Genomic DNA, 18,967 nt, shown 5'->3' with positions numbered 1-18,967 from the left:
TATGATAATTACCAACCTGCTAAAAGCCATGCGAGATCTGTGGCAGCATTTAGGTAGTATGCGCCACGAAAATAAAAGACTTAAATTTTTTGCTCAAACTTTCTCGATGAAATGTTCAACCATCTCTCATCAAATCAAGAATGAAATTCAAGGGTTACCGTGCAAAGTTTGGCACTAGCGAAACAAATTACCTAACATTTACCGAAATTGCAATTCAAAATGGCCTCCGTCCCTATGTTACGCTATACGGAAATGTACAATTTTCGATTATAGACAAATAACGACGGTGAATTTCTTTCGTTGTCCAAAGCTTTAAAATACCCCTTAAGTGGTAAATCAGGAAAGAACTGTAAACATTTGAGAGTCTATCTGTCCTCGAGTCGCACTCTACATTAAGGTTAGAAATGTAATGAATACATTATTCTTAGTTCGTCACAGCTACACTTCTAAACGAGTCTACCATGTTTAACGTACCTTATATTTTCAACTCAATGTGAAAACGGCTTTTAACAATTATATATTGCTTTGCTTTGCTTTTGCACTAAGTGCTTTCAACAAAGATAAATGTAATGTAAACTAATATATTCTCGGTCTGGTTTAGCAAATCTTCAAAAATAGTTACATCGAAGTTACTGTATATGAAAACATCTGTCAAATATTCACTAAAGAATCAATATTTTGATAAAAAAAAAGTATGTCGTTTGGCATTTTGTGTCAGCGCGGGAAAATCTAATAGTGAAGTTTCAAAATTAAGACACAAGTGTACGTGACTTTGTTGTCATATTCCAAGTTGACAGATAGATGTACATCCAGCGTTCTCAGCGATCTGGCTGCAGCCCCAAATTGTTTGTTCTTGAAATGAATTTAACCGGCGGCTTTTTTCAATCGCATTAATATTAATTTTCCAGGCTTCGGAATGTATAGCTCCAGATTGCGTATGCATTCCGCTAGGAGAATGTTTTTACACTAAGTACATAATAGAAATGGACGCAAATGGTATGGATTTACCGAGTGGAAATCACGATCACGATTACATCATGGCGGTGACTGCACGAAATGGACCCTTGTTGTCAGGTGTGAGTGAGTTCAAGGTACGACTTAAATATAGTGGTGCATTTATATCGCAATGTCTTCAAAGTTAATAGTCTTGAATGCTACTCGAATAAATAAAAACGTATGTAGCGACATGATTATACAATCCACAATGATGATGTTTTTAATTGAGATTTACCTTATTTTGATCACTGAAAGCTTCAAATTCTAGGGTATTTTTATAAGATAACAAGATTTAGAATAAGTTTTTTGAGGAATGTCATCACTCGGGAGAAATTTTAATGAGACGGCGTTGAAATAAAGACGGCCTATAAATGATTCTATAATATATTTAGGCAATAAAGCACACACAGCGACGGTATAAGCTTACAACGAGATTTTGACCAGTTCACGACACATATGCACCCACTATCGCTCGTGCATATTGTTACGTGCAGAGAAAACGAACAAAAGGGTGAACTCAGCAGTTAACGTTTAAACAAAATTTATTACGAAAATAAAACTAATTGCTAAGTCAGGGATAGAGTACAAGCTTTAAAAGTGTACAGACTACTTATCTCAGCTGGGACGGCAAAGCTCCAGTCTCAGAGTTGTAACAGTCAGTCGGATGAATGAACAGTCCTTCGGCTTGCAGGCTTGTAGTTGCACAAAGTCCACAGTATAAATCCAGCGTTGGCAGTGAAGGTCTTGAAAGGTCTTGAGAAAATGTTACTGCTGGAGTTTAGTAACACACAAGAGACACGATCCCAAAAGTCTGACTGCAAGCCTGCTGTCCCAGTATTTATACTCATGTGTTTACATAAGCATATAAGAACAATCTAGAACTTTTATTGACATGCTAATTACTGTTCTAAAATTATCTCTCTTACACAACTAATCAACTTTCCAGAACATTCCAAACATGACTAATTGAATTCAAGGTTGTGAGGTCATTAAGGGCAGTGACCTTGAGAATGTTCTAGACTAATTGAACTCAGGTCATGATGAGTGTGGGGGGAAATGACCTACATAACACACCCCCTCTTCAAAAAAAACAGAAAATTTTCAAAGAAAAATCTTTCTTTTGCAAATGTAATCTTGAAAAAGATTTAAGTACTCAAATTTTGTTTTACTCTAAAGTAAAGTTTCTTGAAAGTGAACAACAATAAAATTTCTTGAAAGTGAACAACAATAAACTCTAAATACGAGAGAGACAGTCTGCAATTAAATTGTCTCTGCCTTTGATATGTCTAATGTCAAGATTAAACTCCTGTAACATTAAACTCCATCTTAGCAATCTCTGATTTTTGCCTTTAAATTTCTGCAGAAAAACAAGAGGGTTGTGATCAATATAAACCACTATTGGCTGATTTGAAGAAGTAACATAAACTTCAAAATGCTGTAAAGCTAATATCAAAGATAAACACTCTTTTTCAATTGTAGAGTAGTTTCTCTGGGATTTGTTAAATTTGCGTGAAAAATAGCAAACAGGATGATCTATACCATGACTATCCTCTTGCAATAAAACAGCACCAGCAGCCATATCACTAGCATCCACAGCTAATTTGAATGGCAAAGTGAAATCTGGTGCAGACAACACTGGAGCACTTTGCAGTATGGCTTTAAGTGTATCAAATGCCTGTTGGCATTGCTCTGACCAAACAAACTTTACTTTCTTTTTAAGTAAGTTAGTCAAAGGCTCAGTAATTGTGGAGAAATTTGGACAGAATTTTCTGTAGTAACCAGCCATACCGAGAAAGCGCATCAGTTGTCGTTTGCAGTTTGGTATGGGAAAACTTGAAATGGCACTGATTTTGGCATCAACAGGTTTTACCTCACCCTGTCCTACAGTATGTCCGAGGTAAGTTACCCTCGCCCAACCAAACTCAGATTTGGCAAGGTTGACAGTCAACATTGCTTTGCTCAGTCTCTCAAAGAACTTCCGCATGAGCTTGATGTGTTCCTCCCAGGTGTCACTATACAGGACGACGTCGTCAACGTAGGCTGCACACCCGTCTAGCCGGATATGACGTCGTTGATCATCCGTTGGAACGTTGCCGGAGAGTTCTTCATTCCGAATGGCATCACCTTGTACTGGAACAATCCGTCTGGTGTAACAAAGGCGGATATTTCACGAGCACGATCCGTCAAAGGACTTGCCAAAATTCCTTCAGTAGGTCAAATTTCGTCACATACTTGGCTTTTCCTACTCGGTCGATGCAGTCATCAATCCTCGGGATTGGGAAAGTGTCTGTCTTTGTTAAAGCGTTGACCTTCCTAAAGTCCGTGCACATACGATAACTGTGGTTTGATTTGGTAACAAGTATGCACGGCGAACTCCAGTTACTTTTACTGGGTTCAATAAAGTCATTGTCCAGCAGGTATTTGACTTCTTCCTGGAGATATTTCGCTTTTGTTGGATTCAGTCTGTATGGATGTTGTTTTACAGGCTTACTGTCCCCAACATCAACGTCGTGATAGATGACGTTTGTCCTCGTTGGAACATCTTGAAACAGGTGTTTATATTCATGGAGCAGTTCTTTCACCTGTTGTTGTTGTTCTGGCTGGAGGTGTGCCAACTTTGTAGACTCCAGCTTCTCCAGGATTTCTGAGTTCTGAAGCTTGACCGAGCCCAGCTTTGAGTTTAGAGTATTTTCACTCAAGTCAGTTTCAGTATCACTATCTTCATAATGGCCAGAACTGACTGTACTGACAGGCTTTGTTTTAGTAGGATTATCCCTATCCAAATATGGCTTAAGCATATTTATGTGACATAGCTGTTTTTGTTTTCGCCTGTCAGGTGTTATTATGATGTAATTTAAATCACTCAATTTCTTATCGATTAGGTATGGCCCAAAGTAACGAGCATGGAGTGGTTTGCCAGGAATTGGAAGTAGAACAAGAACTTTTTGACCTGGTTCAAACTTCCGTTTTGAGGTGCTTTTATCATATTTGGTTTTCATTGACTGCTGAGATGACTCAAGATTTTCTCTGGCTAATTCACATGCTTTAGAGAGTTTTGTACGAAAATCTGACACATATTGCAAAATATTCAGACAATCATCATCGTCTGATAGGAATTTCTCTTTAACGAGCTTAAGTGGGCCACGGACTGTATGTCCAAATACAAGCTCAAATGGGCTAAAACCAAGAGACTCTTGAATTGACTCTCTAACAGCAAAGAGCAGAAAATGAATTCCTTCATCCCACTGCTTCTCTGTGTCAAAACAGTAGGTCCTAATCATGTTTTTCAAAGTTTGATAAAATCGCTCAAGAGCACCCTGACTTTCTGGATGATAGGCGGATGACCTATACTGTTTAATGCCTAGCTGATCCATTACTTGTTGAAAATTCCAGACATAAAGTTAGAGCCTTGATCGGACTGGACACATTTAGGGAGGCCAAATAAAGTGAAAAATTTCACTAAAGCTTTCACTATAGTCTTTGTCTTTATATTTCTCAGTGGTATGGCTTCTGGGAACCGAGTTGATGTACACATAATTGTCAACATGTACTCATTTCCTGACCTTGTTTTTGGTAGGGGCCCAACACAGTCTATTAGTATCCTACTAAATGGTTCTTGAAATGCAGGAATTGGCTGTAAAGGGGCCTTGGAATGGTCTGATTTGGCTTTCCTACCATTTGACATGTGTGACAAGTTTTACAGAAATGTGCTACATCCTGCCTGAGATTAGGCCAATAAAAGTGACTGAGAATTTTATGATAAGTTTTCCTGACTCCTAAGTGACCAGCCCAGGGCGTTTCATGGGCCAGGCGCAATATTTCAGCACGGTAGGGCTTTGGAACCACAATTTGATGTTTTATAGCCCAATCGTCATCAACCAAAACATCTGGAGGTCTCCATTTATGCATGAGAATACCAGATTTTGTATAATAGGAAACAGAGCTATCTGAAGTTTTACCTTCATCATCTACCCTGTCAAACAAAGACAAAATATCTGGGTCTTTGTGTTGTTCTGCAATGAGATTTGATCTAGAAAATGTCTGACTTTGGTCCGCAGAAGTTTTACTGGAAGTTTCAAATCCACGAGGGATAACGGAATGATCCGTGTCAAACACCTGACTGAGAAAGGTGTCATTTAAGTCAACATCTGTGACTTATTTTTGAGAGTATTTTGATTCTCGGAAGTTTTCTTTGACATGGCTCGAGTAATAGCACATGAAGGAAAAAGGCCGGGAATTTCTTCCTCTATTGGCTCTGGATTCTGATCTAAACTAGGATTATCAGTCACAAGTGGATTAGTAATGACCTTGTCCCCAGCAAGGTCGTTTCCAAGAAGAAGGTGAATCCCTTCAAAAGGCAAAAAAGGCCTAATACCTAAAGCCACAGGTCCAGAAACAAAGTCCGAAGACAAATAGACATTATGGAGAGGAACAGGAATGAAGTCATTGCAATCTACCCCCTTAATAAGAACTTTAGAACCTGAAAATGACTTTTCAGAAAACGGCAGGGTATCTGCCAACAAAAGAGACTGGGAAGCCCCGGTATCTCTTAAAATTTTGACAGGGGTAGCAGAAGTAAAATCACTAGAAAGTGATATATAAACATTATGAATAAATGGTTCAAAATACCCATAATGATATCTTGAGAAGAATTGACCTTGACCTCATTAATTGGGGATAAGAGGGGTTTAACCTCAGAAAATGTGTTACACACATTATTAGACTCTAATTGAGTTGATGAAGAAATAAAGCCGGTGGGCTTAGATCCACTTTGACCACTTTGACCTTCACGTTTTCTTTTCAACTTGAAACACTCTGACATTAAATGGCCGTCTTTCTTGCAATAATTACAAGAAAGTGTACCGAACTGTTTGTCAGAAGGAGATTGAGACTTGGGATTTGATGATGTGGAAGTGTTACCTGAATTTTGTGAGCTGTTGTCATTTGATTTCCTACTCTCCTTTGAAAAATTCTTGGATGAAAAGGACGAGTTAAATTTACCTGCATTGTTTCTGTATGAAAAGGACTGGGATGGTTTGCTGAGAAATGAAGATTTGTGGGTCAATGAATAATCATCGGCCAAACGTGCAGCAACCTCTAATGTATCTGCCTTTTGTTCATTGATAAACGTCTTGATGTCACTCCGGATGCACCTTTTAAATTCCTCAATCAAAACAAGCTGTCGTAATTTGTCATAATTCTGACTGACCTTTTCAGAAGAACACCAACGATCAAACAGTTGTTCTTTTGTTCGAGCAAATTCAACATAAGTTTGATCTTTCGCCTTCTCACAATCCCTAAATTTCTGACGGTAAGCTTCAGGCACCAACTCATAGCCCTTGAGAATTAATTCCTTCACAGAATCATAATTTGAAGCCTGCTCTACTGACAACTGAATGTAAATTTCTCTGGCTTTACCCACCAAAGCACTCTGCAAAAGCATAGACCAGGACTCCTTAGGCCAATTCAGACTCTGAGCAATTTTCTCAAAATGAAGGAAATATTTATCAACATCCTTTTCTTGGAAAGGGGGAACTAACCTGAAATGCTTAGTGATGTCAAACTTGTCTGAAGGGAAGAATTTTCCTGACTGTCCAAGCTCTAAACGTTTTATTTCTACCTGTAATCGCTGTTCTTCTAATCGCAATTCCTTTTCTCTCTGTCTTTCTTCCATTTCTAATCTTTCCTGCCTATCTTTCTCTCTCTGTCTTTCTTCCATTTGCAACTTTTCACGTGCCAAATCTGCCTGTATTTCTAACTCTAATTTTCTGAGTTCAAAGGAAGACTCAGGTTCATAATCTTTTAAGGCAGACTCCTCAAAATGGCCAGAATTAACTAAATGTTTTGCAATCTTGAACTGTATCTCTCGCTTGCGCATAGATCTTTTGACATCTACTTTAAGGAAATTTGCCAGTGCTATGAGGTTGTCTTTTCTGAGGGAATTAAATGTGTCCTGATCAAGGTCATCCATAAATTCGTCTGGCTTGAATTCCGCCATGATTGAATTTTGCTGAGTTCACAGTATACAGTAGTTTTGAAAAGGCAGACAAAATGTTGTCAAACGGCTCAAAATATTCGTCTCCCGGACGAGCCCCCAATTTTGTTACGTGCAGAGAAAACGAACAAAAGGGTGAACTCAGCAGTTAACGTTTAAACAAAATTTATTACGAAAATAAACTAATTGCTAAGTCAGGGATAGAGTACAAGCTTTAAAAGTGTACAGACTACTTATCTCAGCTGGGACGGCAAAGCTCCAGTCTCAGAGTTGTAACAGTCAGTCGGATGAATGAACAGTCCTTCGGCTTGCAGGCTTGTAGTTGCACAAAGTCCACAGTATAAATCCAGCGTTGGCAGTGAAGGTCTTGAAAGGTCTTGAGAAAATGTTACTGCTGGAGTTTAGTAACACACAAGAGACACGATCCCAAAAGTCTGACTGCAAGCCTGCTGTCCCAGTATTTATACTCATGTGTTTACATAAGCATATAAGAACAATCTAGAACTTTTATTGACATGCTAATTACTGTTCTAAAATTATCTCTCTTACACAACTAATCAACTTTCCAGAACATTCCAAACATGACTAATTGAATTCAAGGTTGTGAGGTCATTAAGGGCAGTGACCTTGAGAATGTTCTAGACTAATTGAACTCAGGTCATGATGAGTGTGGGGGGAAATGACCTACATAACAATATATGAAGTGAACTGGTCAAAGTCGAGTGGTAAGCTTATACCGTCGCTGGGTGTGATTTATTGTTATTATATCATAACATTATATTCAAATTATGGCATCGAACGTCAACAAACTTACGGATTTTTGCTCTTGCCAAAAGCTCCTGCATGTGCCAACCGTGGTATATCTGCGCGAATATACCACGGTTCTTTTTGCGCCTCGACCAATCAGATCGCTGTATTTGTGCCATCAATACTGGTATGATTATAATACAAGGTAATACACTATGTAAGTTAGGGAACTGTATAAGTAAAACTATCATGCGGTAGTTTTATGTGAAATTTTGCTTCTTACATCAACAGATCACCGTGGATACCAGTCCCCCTGAACCTGGTTTCGTACACGAAGGATTTGAAGGCCAAGCAGACATAGATTATCAACAAGACTTCACTATCCATGCTTGGTGGGATGGTTTCTTTGATAGAGAGAGTGGCGTAATGGTGTATGTGTATGTTTTTGGTGACGAGTGTTTCGATGACGTCAGCGCCATTACATTCCCGACGAGTTATCCAGTACGTACATTTATGTTCAATTATTAAATGTTAAAATCCGTTAACCATGAAGTAGTTTGATTTCAGGCTTTTGATTTGCCACATCAACAAGTTATCCACAACCGTCGGATTTATTAAGGGGCTGAAGAGAAATTACAGGGGACATGTTTTTCGAAACGATGCTACGTGTTTCTTTGAGCAAGCGGAGGTAACCCTTCCCAAAATACTTACTCATTTCACGATCCTTCAAAAATGCTGGCGCTAAAAATGACGATCCATCGCTCTAAAACACTAGCCTTCCACACGAAATTTCTGTCCAGTACCTTATCATTGATATTCCAAAAAAAAAGCCAGCTGAGAATGAGGTAAGAACGATGTATCGTCGACAAACTTAAAGTTATTTTCACTTGTCAAGCGCTGCCACTGAAATTCGTTTGATAGAGAAGCCATGCAGGAGGAGACAGCCCCTCCCCTTCTACGCCAAGTCCAGATTTTTGAATAGAAAATCATTTTACAAAAATGTAGATTTGTCATTGGCGACAGAAACTGTTCCACACATTGCGTAACAAATTCTAAATTTGCACTGTCATATCAAATATTCGATATAAATGTGCACCCAGACGCCTTGCAAGAAAGACTGGTCAAAATTCTACTTAGGATGACCCAGTACTTTATATACGTATAAAATCATGAAAATGGTTTTCAGGCGTCATGGTTTCTCTTTGTTCAACTTCAAAAGTCAAGTATATGGCATGACGTAAGAATTGCGTGATGAAATATAGTCAGTATAGTTTAAATCGAGTGCCGTCTTTGTCACTTCAATTCAAGATAACAATGTTAACAGGTTCCCCCATCGTTTCTAACTAGACGTAAAACGATGCCGACAACTTGAAATTTATCATTCTACTTGACATTGGCATCACCGTAAACAAACTCAACAAAAGTTTGCTGAAATAATTACTCTTGTCTTATCTTGTTTGTTTGTCCTGTCAACAGCTGATAAATGCCACAACCACGCACGCAAGCTGGACTGCACCTGGACCGGGCAAGTATTACTGCACAGTAATTGCCTACAACCCAGCCTTGGCTCCGTCGGTACCTGTTTGCTCAGATGGCGTGACTATCGACACAACAGAGCCGACACTTGAAGAAATCTCCGTTTCCAATCTGCGCACACACGGTGGTGCCATCAAAGATAACGATGAGACAGTTTGGGTGATTGATTCACACAATTATCGATACGAAGTCACGAATCCGTCGACAACATGCAGGTATATAAACATGTTAAGGGGACTTTAGCACAAGATTATTATTTCCTGGTGCATATGTACTGTTCTAAATAGTTGACATTATTCCAAAGTACTCGAATTATGACATAGTAAATACCCCCTACAAACTTTATATTGACAACGGTAAACCACGCAGAGTAGTAAATGCGTTGACATGCTTCGAACGACCGCCTTTGGCCTTTGTGCAAAGAAAAGCATTATGTTGTACGAAATGGTGATTCGTCCAATATTGATTCATTGCCAAAGGTCTAAATTATTTGTATCGACATGAATCAGTGGAGTTTTCTCCTTTACCGAACGTAAATTGCTGTTTTACACGGACTGGTAAGTTTTATTTCACCGGTGGTTTCTTTACCGTTAAGGTATATAATGAGTATGACACAAAGACATTCATCGATGCCCATGACCTTCTACGAAGTTCAAATACAATGCAGACTATAGACTTAGTGATAAGGGCCATTCCATTATGTTGTAATGTTAAAAACAATGTTCCATGGTTTGACAGGAATAATTCTCTTAATGTTGATGATGCGACGCTGTGGCCGATGCGGAGGGATGATGACGGGAATATCAAGGAATTCCTTGTTAACGACACCGAATGTGTGAATGCGGGCACAAAACCAAATTACGATTTTCTTGCCAATGAAAATATGGTGAGTACGTAAAATGATAGGCAGGATTGCTTATGAGTCGTCCAAACGTAAGTAAAAACAAAAATTACCATTAAAATTGGCATACAAAGTAACGCAAGTTTGTATTACTGATATTAACATGTATTCAGACCATGATGTTTTGAAGATTCTTCACACGTTATTTTCGAACATTTAAAACCATGATTCTTATATTGCACACTTTCATTTAACGTTACAGCTATTGGTCTCTTGGCTTGGCGCAGATCATGATAGTGGCGTGTACGACTACATGTTTGGTCTTAGCAGTACACACTCAGAACTGTACCCTGATATTCTGCCGTTCACATCAACACATTCTCATCAACGGTTCCTAACGTATCACCCAAATCTCGCAGAAGGCACAACTTTCTACATCGTCATCCAAGCGATCAATAGGGCACAGCTATCAACAACTAAGGTAACTCGATAGATAGATAGATAGATAGATAGATAGATAGATAGATAGATAGATAGATAGATAGATAGATAGATAGATAGATAGATAGATAGACAGACAGACAGACCGACCAACCGATGGACCAACCGACCTGCCTACCTATACATACATACATACATACATACATACATACATACATACATACATACATACATACATACATACATACATACACACATACATACACACATACATACATACCGTGTATGTGTATTTATGTGACTTTTTTACTTATTGTCCTGCGCAAAAGGGATGTTTCGTTATTTAAATGGCATTTTTGCATATACGTCGTCTATACGAACATCTCCTTGCGTGTGGCCGAGGATTTAACATTTTATCTACCGCATTCGTGCATTATACATATCATCGATTGCATTTACTGCGCTTGCGCAATATTTTGATTTCACAGACCAAATACTTTGTTCGATAAAGAAATGTGAGTTTAAAACTTCCCAAGCAAATAATCAACATCTATATAACAGATTACAGGACCATTTATCGTGGAAGTCACCCCGCCGGTTTTTGTGGGTGAAATTTTGGTGGAATACTATGAGTTTGACGACCATGGATATCTTGTTGCTACGTGGGACCAGGATGCCTTCATAGAAAAGGATGACCCTGAACCGTTGTCTGACTACCAAGTCTCAGTAGGTAAGGGTGAATAAACTTTTACGGGTTGAATAATGACAAAGATATATGATTTGCTCTGTTCGATCAAACAATGTTACTATATCAAGGCTTACATGGGTATATTTTGCTTGCAAAGGTGACGTGCCGTATGGAACACAGCTACTAGGGTTTACTAACCTCCATGCATTAGACTCTGTTCTCTGCAATGCTACACGTCAGCCGTCCTGTGTTGCCATAGATACAGAACTTCTGGACTGGGATCTCCATGGCGACCATACGTACTATGTATCGATAAAGGTGACCAATATCGCCGGGTTGAGTGTGACAGCAACAAGTGAACCATACAGACATGTAGTCGATCTACCATCCTCCGGCATCGTACTAGACACCCTGGATCCCACGGAAGCATATGACAAAGCATTTGTGGTGGGTAAAGCATGAATGTAAAAGGCCATTGTTATGAAACAAAAATAGCTCACGTATTGCAACGAGGCAATAAAGGTTATGTTAGACAACAAACCCGTCAGATGCGTATATTTCAACTCCTATACCAATGCTAGTTCTTTTTATACCCCGTAACCGCAAGAACATTGCCCTGCACTTATTAGTAAACATAACATTCCGATGGCCCTTCTCCTTGACTTTACATTGTGTAAGAAGTTATTGATGAAAAACAAGATACTCTCTTTGGCACAAAGTCTTGAGATACTCAACTAACCCATGTAATAATATTCTTGCGATTCACTACAGGAGTATGTAGACATTGATTATCAAACCACTTCTACCGCTATCCACTGTCGTTGGTATGGCTTTGCACACCCTTACCAGGAAGTGAGTTACGAAGTTGCTTTTGGAACACTGCTAGAGAGTGACGACATCGTGACATTTACTGCAGTCGGCTCCACCACACACCATTCAGTATATGGCTTGGATTTGAATTTATACAAGGTAGCCATAAAAATGATAAATATTAGTCACTTTTTGAGTATGAGAATTTTCACAATTGTGAACTAAACACAGGCGTTTGATATGCTAATTCATTAATATTTTGATATCTCGAAAACTGGTTTCAACATATTTGTTGATTCCTATCTAATTATTTTGTGTGACAAAGATGACTGCTCATAGATTCCTATTTTAGTATGTGCGCAATAGCTCTGCAAAGATTTGGCGAAATCATGACAACTTTTCCCCACACAGACTTAGACGGGTGGCTGTGACCAATCTGGCTTAAAATTGGTCATAGCCACCCGTCTATTAAAATTCATAAGTTTACTTTTCTTGTTTACGTACATACTTATATCAGATGGAAATCTGAGGATCTGCGATTACATCAGGTTGACAACCCCCCCCCACACACACACACACACACAAGAGCAATGAATGTAAAACGTGTGAAAGAGGCTCCCACCTAACTATTCAAAATGTTTTTGTGTCGAGTTTGTGTTTGATTCGTTTCAAAAATGTGCTCCTACATTCTTATCCGATTGTTTGTGTTAACAAAAATGTTTGTTTCGCCTCGGATATTTGTAGGGAAGTTTGGATCAGTGTGTACGGTAACGTTTTGTTTGTGTGGGGAAAGCTTATTGCGAGACGCAGCCGGACCTATTGTGTCACAGAGTTGATAGAGTGGCCCTTTGACTCTTGCGTTTCGAAACCCGAGTGTGGTTTCTCATCAGTCGCAGTGTAGATTCTTTCCTTATTTTTTGTTTGTGAAAAAATATTTTAATGCATTTTAGTGGTCTTGCTCTTCGAGTAGCGAGGAAAGTATATTAATGTTTGGGTCTCGTTGTGAGTCCGTTTGGTGGTTCAGTTTGTTTGTTCTATGTTTCTTTACTTCAGTAATTTTGTTTTGAATAGTGTGTCTTTTAGAATTTTGCCGACGTTTGTGAATTTTTAGGCAATAAGTACCACTGCGGGGTACGGATTTTATGTTTTCTGGATCAAGATACTTACAAGTATCATGATCGATGTGTTTGTTCTCGTACATTTTGTTAATAGTTCGTGTACTTTGTTTACTGTTTGTTCTATGTCGTCACTGGCTAGTTGTGTATAATACTTAGTGTTGCGTAATTGCCTTTCGCATCTTTTGTGTTGACAAAGACAAAACCCGACCCTTGTCGAAGGGTTTTTATGGTAATTTGTCTACTGTTTGCAAGCTGGTTTATCGCGATTCTTTGGAGGACACCGCGACATTGGCACTATAGGCATTATCGGATAATATTTTCTAAGTTATCTAAGTTAGAGTCTAATATTAGAGGGATTTGGAAGTGGCTGATGCCAGATATACTGTTTTATCGGATAATATCCGATAAAATCGATAATATCGTCTAAAATCTAAGTTAGAGTCTAATATTAGACGAGTGGGGAAGAGGCAGATGCCCGAAATGCTGTTTTATCGGATAATATCCGATAAAATCGATAATATCGTCTAAAATCTAAGTTAGAGTCTAATATTAGACGAGTGGGGAAGAGGCAGATGCCCGACATGCTGTTTTATCGGATAATATCCGATAAAATCGATAATATCGTCTAAAATCTAAGTTAGAGTCTTGTATTAGACGAGTGGGGAAGAGGCAGATGCCAGACATGCTCTTTTATTGGATAATATAGTTGCCACTTCACTACCCGTCTAATATTACACTCTAACTTAGATTTTAGATGATATTATCGATTTTATCGGATATTATCCGATAAAACAGCATGTCGGGCATCAGCCATACCTCACTCGTCTAATATTAGACACTAACATCTAAGTTAGAGTCTAATATTAGACGAGTTGGGAAGAGGCAGATGCCCGACATGCTGTTTTATCGGATAATATCCGATAAAATCGATAATATCGTCTAAAATCTAGTTAGAGTCTAATATCAGACAAGTGGGGAAGAGGCAGATGCCCGAAACGCTGTTTTATCGGATAATATCCGATAAAATCGATAATATCGTCTAAAATCTAAGTTAGAGTCTAATATTAGACGAGTGGGGAAGGGGCAGATGCCCTCACGCTGTTTTATCGGATAATATCCGATAAAATCGATAATATCGTCTAAAATCTAAGTAAGAGTCTAATATTAGACGAGTGGGGAAGAGGCAGATGCCCGACATGCTGTTTTATCGGATAATATCCGATAAAATCGATAATATCGTCTAAAATCTAAGTTAGAGTCTAATATTAGACGAGTGGGGAAGAGGCAGATGCCCGACATGCTGTTTTATCGGATAATATCCGATAAAATCGATAATATCGTCTAAAATCTAAGTTAGAGTCTTGTATTAGACGAGTGGGGAAGAGGCAGATGCCAGACATGCTCTTTTATTGGATAATATAGTTGCCACTTCACTACCCGTCTAATATTACACTCTAACTTAGATTTTAGATGATATTATCGATTTTATCGGATATTATCCGATAAAACAGCATGTCGGGCATCAGCCATACCTCACTCGTCTAATATTAGACACTAACATCTAAGTTAGAGTCTAATATTAGACGAGTTGGGAAGAGGCAGATGCCCGACATGCTGTTTTATCGGATAATATCAGATAAAATCGATAATATCGTCTAAAATCTAAGTTAGAGTCTAATATTAGACGGCTGGGCAAGAGGCAGATGCCCGACATGCTGTTTTATCGGATAATATCCGATAAAATCGATAATATCGTCTAAACTCTAAGTTAGAGTCTAATATTAGACGAGTGGGGAAGAGGCAGATGCCCGACATGCTGTTTTATCAGATAATATCCGATAAAATCGATAATATCGTCTAAAATCTAAGTTAGAGTCTAATATTAGACGAGTTGGGAAGAGCAGATGCCCGACATGCTGTTTTATCGGATAATATAGTTGCAACTTCACTACCCGTCTAATATTACACTCTAACTTAGATTTTAGATGATATTATCGATTTTATCGGATATTATCCGATAAAACAGCATGTCGGGCATCAGCCATACCTCACTCGTCTAATATTAGACACTAACATCTAAGTTAGAGTCTAATATTAGACGAGTTGGGAAGAGGCAGATGCCCGACATGCTGTTTTATCGGATAATATCAGATAAAATCGATAATATCGTCTAAAATCTAAGTTAGAGTCTAATATTAGACGGGTGGGCAAGAGGCAGATGCCCGACATGCTGTTTTATCGGATAATATCCGATAAAATCGATAATATCGTCTAAAATCTAAGTTAGAGTCTAATATTAGACGAGTGGGGAAGAGGCAGATGCCCGACATGCTGTTTTATCGGATAATATCTGATAAAATCGATAATATCGTCTAAAATCTAAGTTAGAGTCTAAAATTAGACGGGTGGGCAAGAGGCAGATGCCCGACATGCTGTTTTATCGGATAATATCCGATAAAATCGATAATATCGTCTAAAATCTAAGTTAGAGTCTAGTATTAGACGAGTGGGGAAGAGGCAGATGCCAGACATGCTCTTTTATTGGATAATATAGTTGCCACTTCACTACCCGTCTAATATTACACTCTAACTTAGATTTTAGACGATATTATCGATTTTATCGGATATTATCCGATAAAACAGCATGTCGGGCATCAGCCATACCTCACTCGTCTAATATTAGACACTAACATCTAAGTTAGAGTCTAATATTAGACGAGTTGGGAAGAGGCAGATGCCCGACATGCTGTTTTATCGGATAATATCCGATAAAATCGATAATATCGTCTAAAATCTAAGTTAGAGTCTAATATTAGACGGGTGGGCAAGAGGCAGATGCCCGACATGCTGTTTTATCGGATAATATCCGATAAAATCGATAATATCGTCTAAAATCTAAGTTAGAGTCTAATATTAGACGAGTTGGGAAGAGGCAGATGCCCGACATGCTGTTTTATCGGATAATATTCGATAAAATCGATAATATCGTCTAAATCTAAGTTAGAGTCTAATATTAGACGGATGGCAAGAGGCAGATGCCCGACATGCTGTTTTATCGGATAATATCCGATAAAATTGATAATATCGTCTAAAATCTAAGTTAAAGTCTAATATTAGAAGCAGATGGGTGGAAAATTCTAAAAACGCTGTTTTATCGGATAAAATCGATAATATTATCCCTATTAGATCACTTTGGTCTCATGTTCCTGGAACTCTCTAACTTAGAAATTTTAGACGATATTATCCGATAATAAAGAAAAAGCCTATGTCGCGCCTTCATGATTCTTTGGGCACGCGATATGTTTTGTTTCCTTGTTTGAAAGGGTATCTCTAGAAGTGCGAGTTTAGCAGCCTCAGATAGCTTTCAGGTTTTTGTATTTTTTGCTGTTCGTGGAGTCCGATTTGACTTTTCTTTGAATTGGTGTTGTTACGATTGTTCGTGTCTCATGATGTCTCCGGTGTTTGGCTTATTTGCTAATGAAACTTTTAATGATAACTGTTTTCCAAGTCAACTATCCAAGCATTTTAAGAGGGGTGATCAAAAAGGCCAGAACAGCCAAATTTGACCAACCGGGTTCAAGAACCCGGGAAAGGTGTTTAAAGTGTGCGATAGATGTATTTACGACATAAACATTACGAACAGAAGGATTAAGATAGGTATAAATAATCCAAACTGCCCAGTTTCTGTGTGGGGAAAAGTTGGAATGATGTCGGTACAATGGACCCATAGGGTGTTGTCTAAATGTCCGTCCCCAGGGGTGGGTAGGTGTTTCGTTGTATTGCTAATAAAGATATATTCTACCAACCTTTGGTGTTTTGGTCTTAAACTTAGCACTGCCCTTGACAATCTTGCGTTAACGTTTTATCAACATGCTGTATCTATTATCTGATGAGTTTGAGTGCCTAATTGGCCAAAGTAAGCAAGGGTAAATTACTAAGCTGTGGACGCTGTCACCAGATTATCACCGGATTAAATTTGACAAAGTCAACAACGAACGCGCCAGTAAGGTATAACTGACTGGCGCGTTCGTTGTTGACTTTGTCAAATTTAATCCGGTGATAATCTGGTGACAGCGTCCACAGCTTAGTAATTTACCCTTGCTTACTTTGGCCAATTAGGCACTCAAACTCATCAGATAATAGATACAGCATGTTAATAAAACGTTAACGCAAGATTGTCAAGGGCAGTGCTAAGTTTAAGACCAAAACACCAAAGGTTGGTAGAATATATCTTTATTAGCAATACAACGAAACACCTACCCACCCTGGGGACGGACATTTAGACAACACCCTGTGATGGACCTGAGATCTCTGACATATTGGTCATCGTTGAGAAAAATGTATACATGTACACACATAGGGTTTGACACACAAATAGCTTGACTGTCATGAAATGTAAACCAGTTTCACTTGCATTCAGAGGATAAAGCACGTCCTTCAACCGTTCTTTTAGTCTAACCAATGTTAGCATATTCATATACTCATAAACGTATTGTCAGGCAAGCTAATCCCATTATGGCATGTCGTGTAAATAGTCGAAACGGCGAAGTTTAGACAATGGCGTTTAACATTTTCAAAATGTTGGGTATTTAAAAAAGTTTATATCAATTTCACAGAAATACTACTGCACAGTAAGAGCATCGACCGAGTCGGGAAGTGTGGTATCAATTCAGATGGTGTTATTGTTATGTCGGTAGATGGCGCTATTACAGGAGCTCACATATTTGACGGTATCGACTGCAGTAGTAAAGGTACGATCAAACTTTGCTTTTCTGTGGAACCAAACCGACGTATTCTGGCCTTTTCTCACCTTTCCGACATAGATAATGCTTGATTTGGGGTCTTATTTCTTCGTCTTATTGTAATGTTTGTTATGTAATACTATGAAACAAAATCCTTCTCATATACGTTTAGGCTCCATTGAATATTGGGAGAAATTCAAGTCTTTGTGTAAAAGAATATTCCAGTCAATCAGATAGACGATCTGAATACCAAGGAGGTTATATTGCTTTAGAGTCATTGTAGATAAACACTTAAAAGGTTTCAAAAAACAGTTAATGTGAATATTATTGGGAAACCAACAAATTCTTGGTTTTGATGCATACAAATTTTATACCAAAACATATTACATGCAATGTTTATGTCGCATTTTACAGAATCTGGTATCAATGGATCCGACCAGCTACTGCAATCTGATCATGATTCTGCAGGAAGACTCATATGTCAAGATGATGTAGACTACCAGTCATCAACATCCACTCTCCATTCCTACTGGATTTTACCGAAAGACACCGTTCAGTACATCACCCATGTAGAGATCGCAATCGAAAGAGAAGATATGATAGATCAGTAAGTTATCATATGTCTGAAATATTTGCAAGTATGGTGATTTAATACGTCAATTTCATCTCATCTATGAATTGATGAGTAAAGCATTTTACCGTTATTTCCCCGTAGGACAACAACATGGAACTTGGTACAAGCGTATGAAAAGGTTCCACTTGACAGCTATGCACGACTTGTCGGTCTTACTCTGACTCCTGGTGACCACTACAGAACAAGCGTTAAGTTCTGTTATCCAGGTGGTTGTTTTCTACCAGAACATAGTGATGGTGTTTGGATAACTTCAACTCCACCGATATCTGAAGGAATAGAAGAAATAGTTTACTCAGAGTAAGTTTGTGATATTTGATACTAGACGTCATTTATGTGTCTGTCTGTTTGTCTGTTTGTCTGTCTGTCTGTCTGTCTGTCTGTCTGTCTGTCTGTCTGTCTGTCTGTCTGTCTGTATGTAT

The 18,967-nt window shown here is 38.5% G+C and overlaps 1 protein-coding gene across 1 annotated transcript in view; it reads left to right on the top strand.

Moving 5' to 3' along the window:
- The first annotated feature begins 912 nt into the window (after positions 1 to 912).
- LOC139138008 (uncharacterized) overlaps positions 913 to 18,967 on the top strand; it is a 36,657-nt gene continuing 18,602 nt past the window's right edge. Inside the window, exons 1-11 of the mRNA XM_070706227.1 lie at positions 913 to 1,091; positions 8,030 to 8,239; positions 9,215 to 9,489; positions 10,013 to 10,160; positions 10,378 to 10,596; positions 11,118 to 11,286; positions 11,402 to 11,691; positions 12,016 to 12,250; positions 17,789 to 17,923; positions 18,329 to 18,521; positions 18,630 to 18,845. Of these exons, the coding sequence (XP_070562328.1) occupies positions 984 to 1,091; positions 8,030 to 8,239; positions 9,215 to 9,489; positions 10,013 to 10,160; positions 10,378 to 10,596; positions 11,118 to 11,286; positions 11,402 to 11,691; positions 12,016 to 12,250; positions 17,789 to 17,923; positions 18,329 to 18,521; positions 18,630 to 18,845 (2,198 nt within the window). The 5' untranslated portion in view covers positions 913 to 983. The remainder of the gene's footprint in view (positions 1,092 to 8,029; positions 8,240 to 9,214; positions 9,490 to 10,012; positions 10,161 to 10,377; positions 10,597 to 11,117; positions 11,287 to 11,401; positions 11,692 to 12,015; positions 12,251 to 17,788; positions 17,924 to 18,328; positions 18,522 to 18,629; positions 18,846 to 18,967) is intronic.

The sequence above is a fragment of the Ptychodera flava genome, chromosome 8 (genome assembly GCF_041260155.1).
Source record: "Ptychodera flava strain L36383 chromosome 8, AS_Pfla_20210202, whole genome shotgun sequence".
NCBI classification, from domain to species: Eukaryota; Metazoa; Hemichordata; class Enteropneusta; family Ptychoderidae; genus Ptychodera; species Ptychodera flava.
Note: the sequence above shows the minus strand (reverse complement) of the source record. Positions and strands in the feature narration are given on the sequence as shown.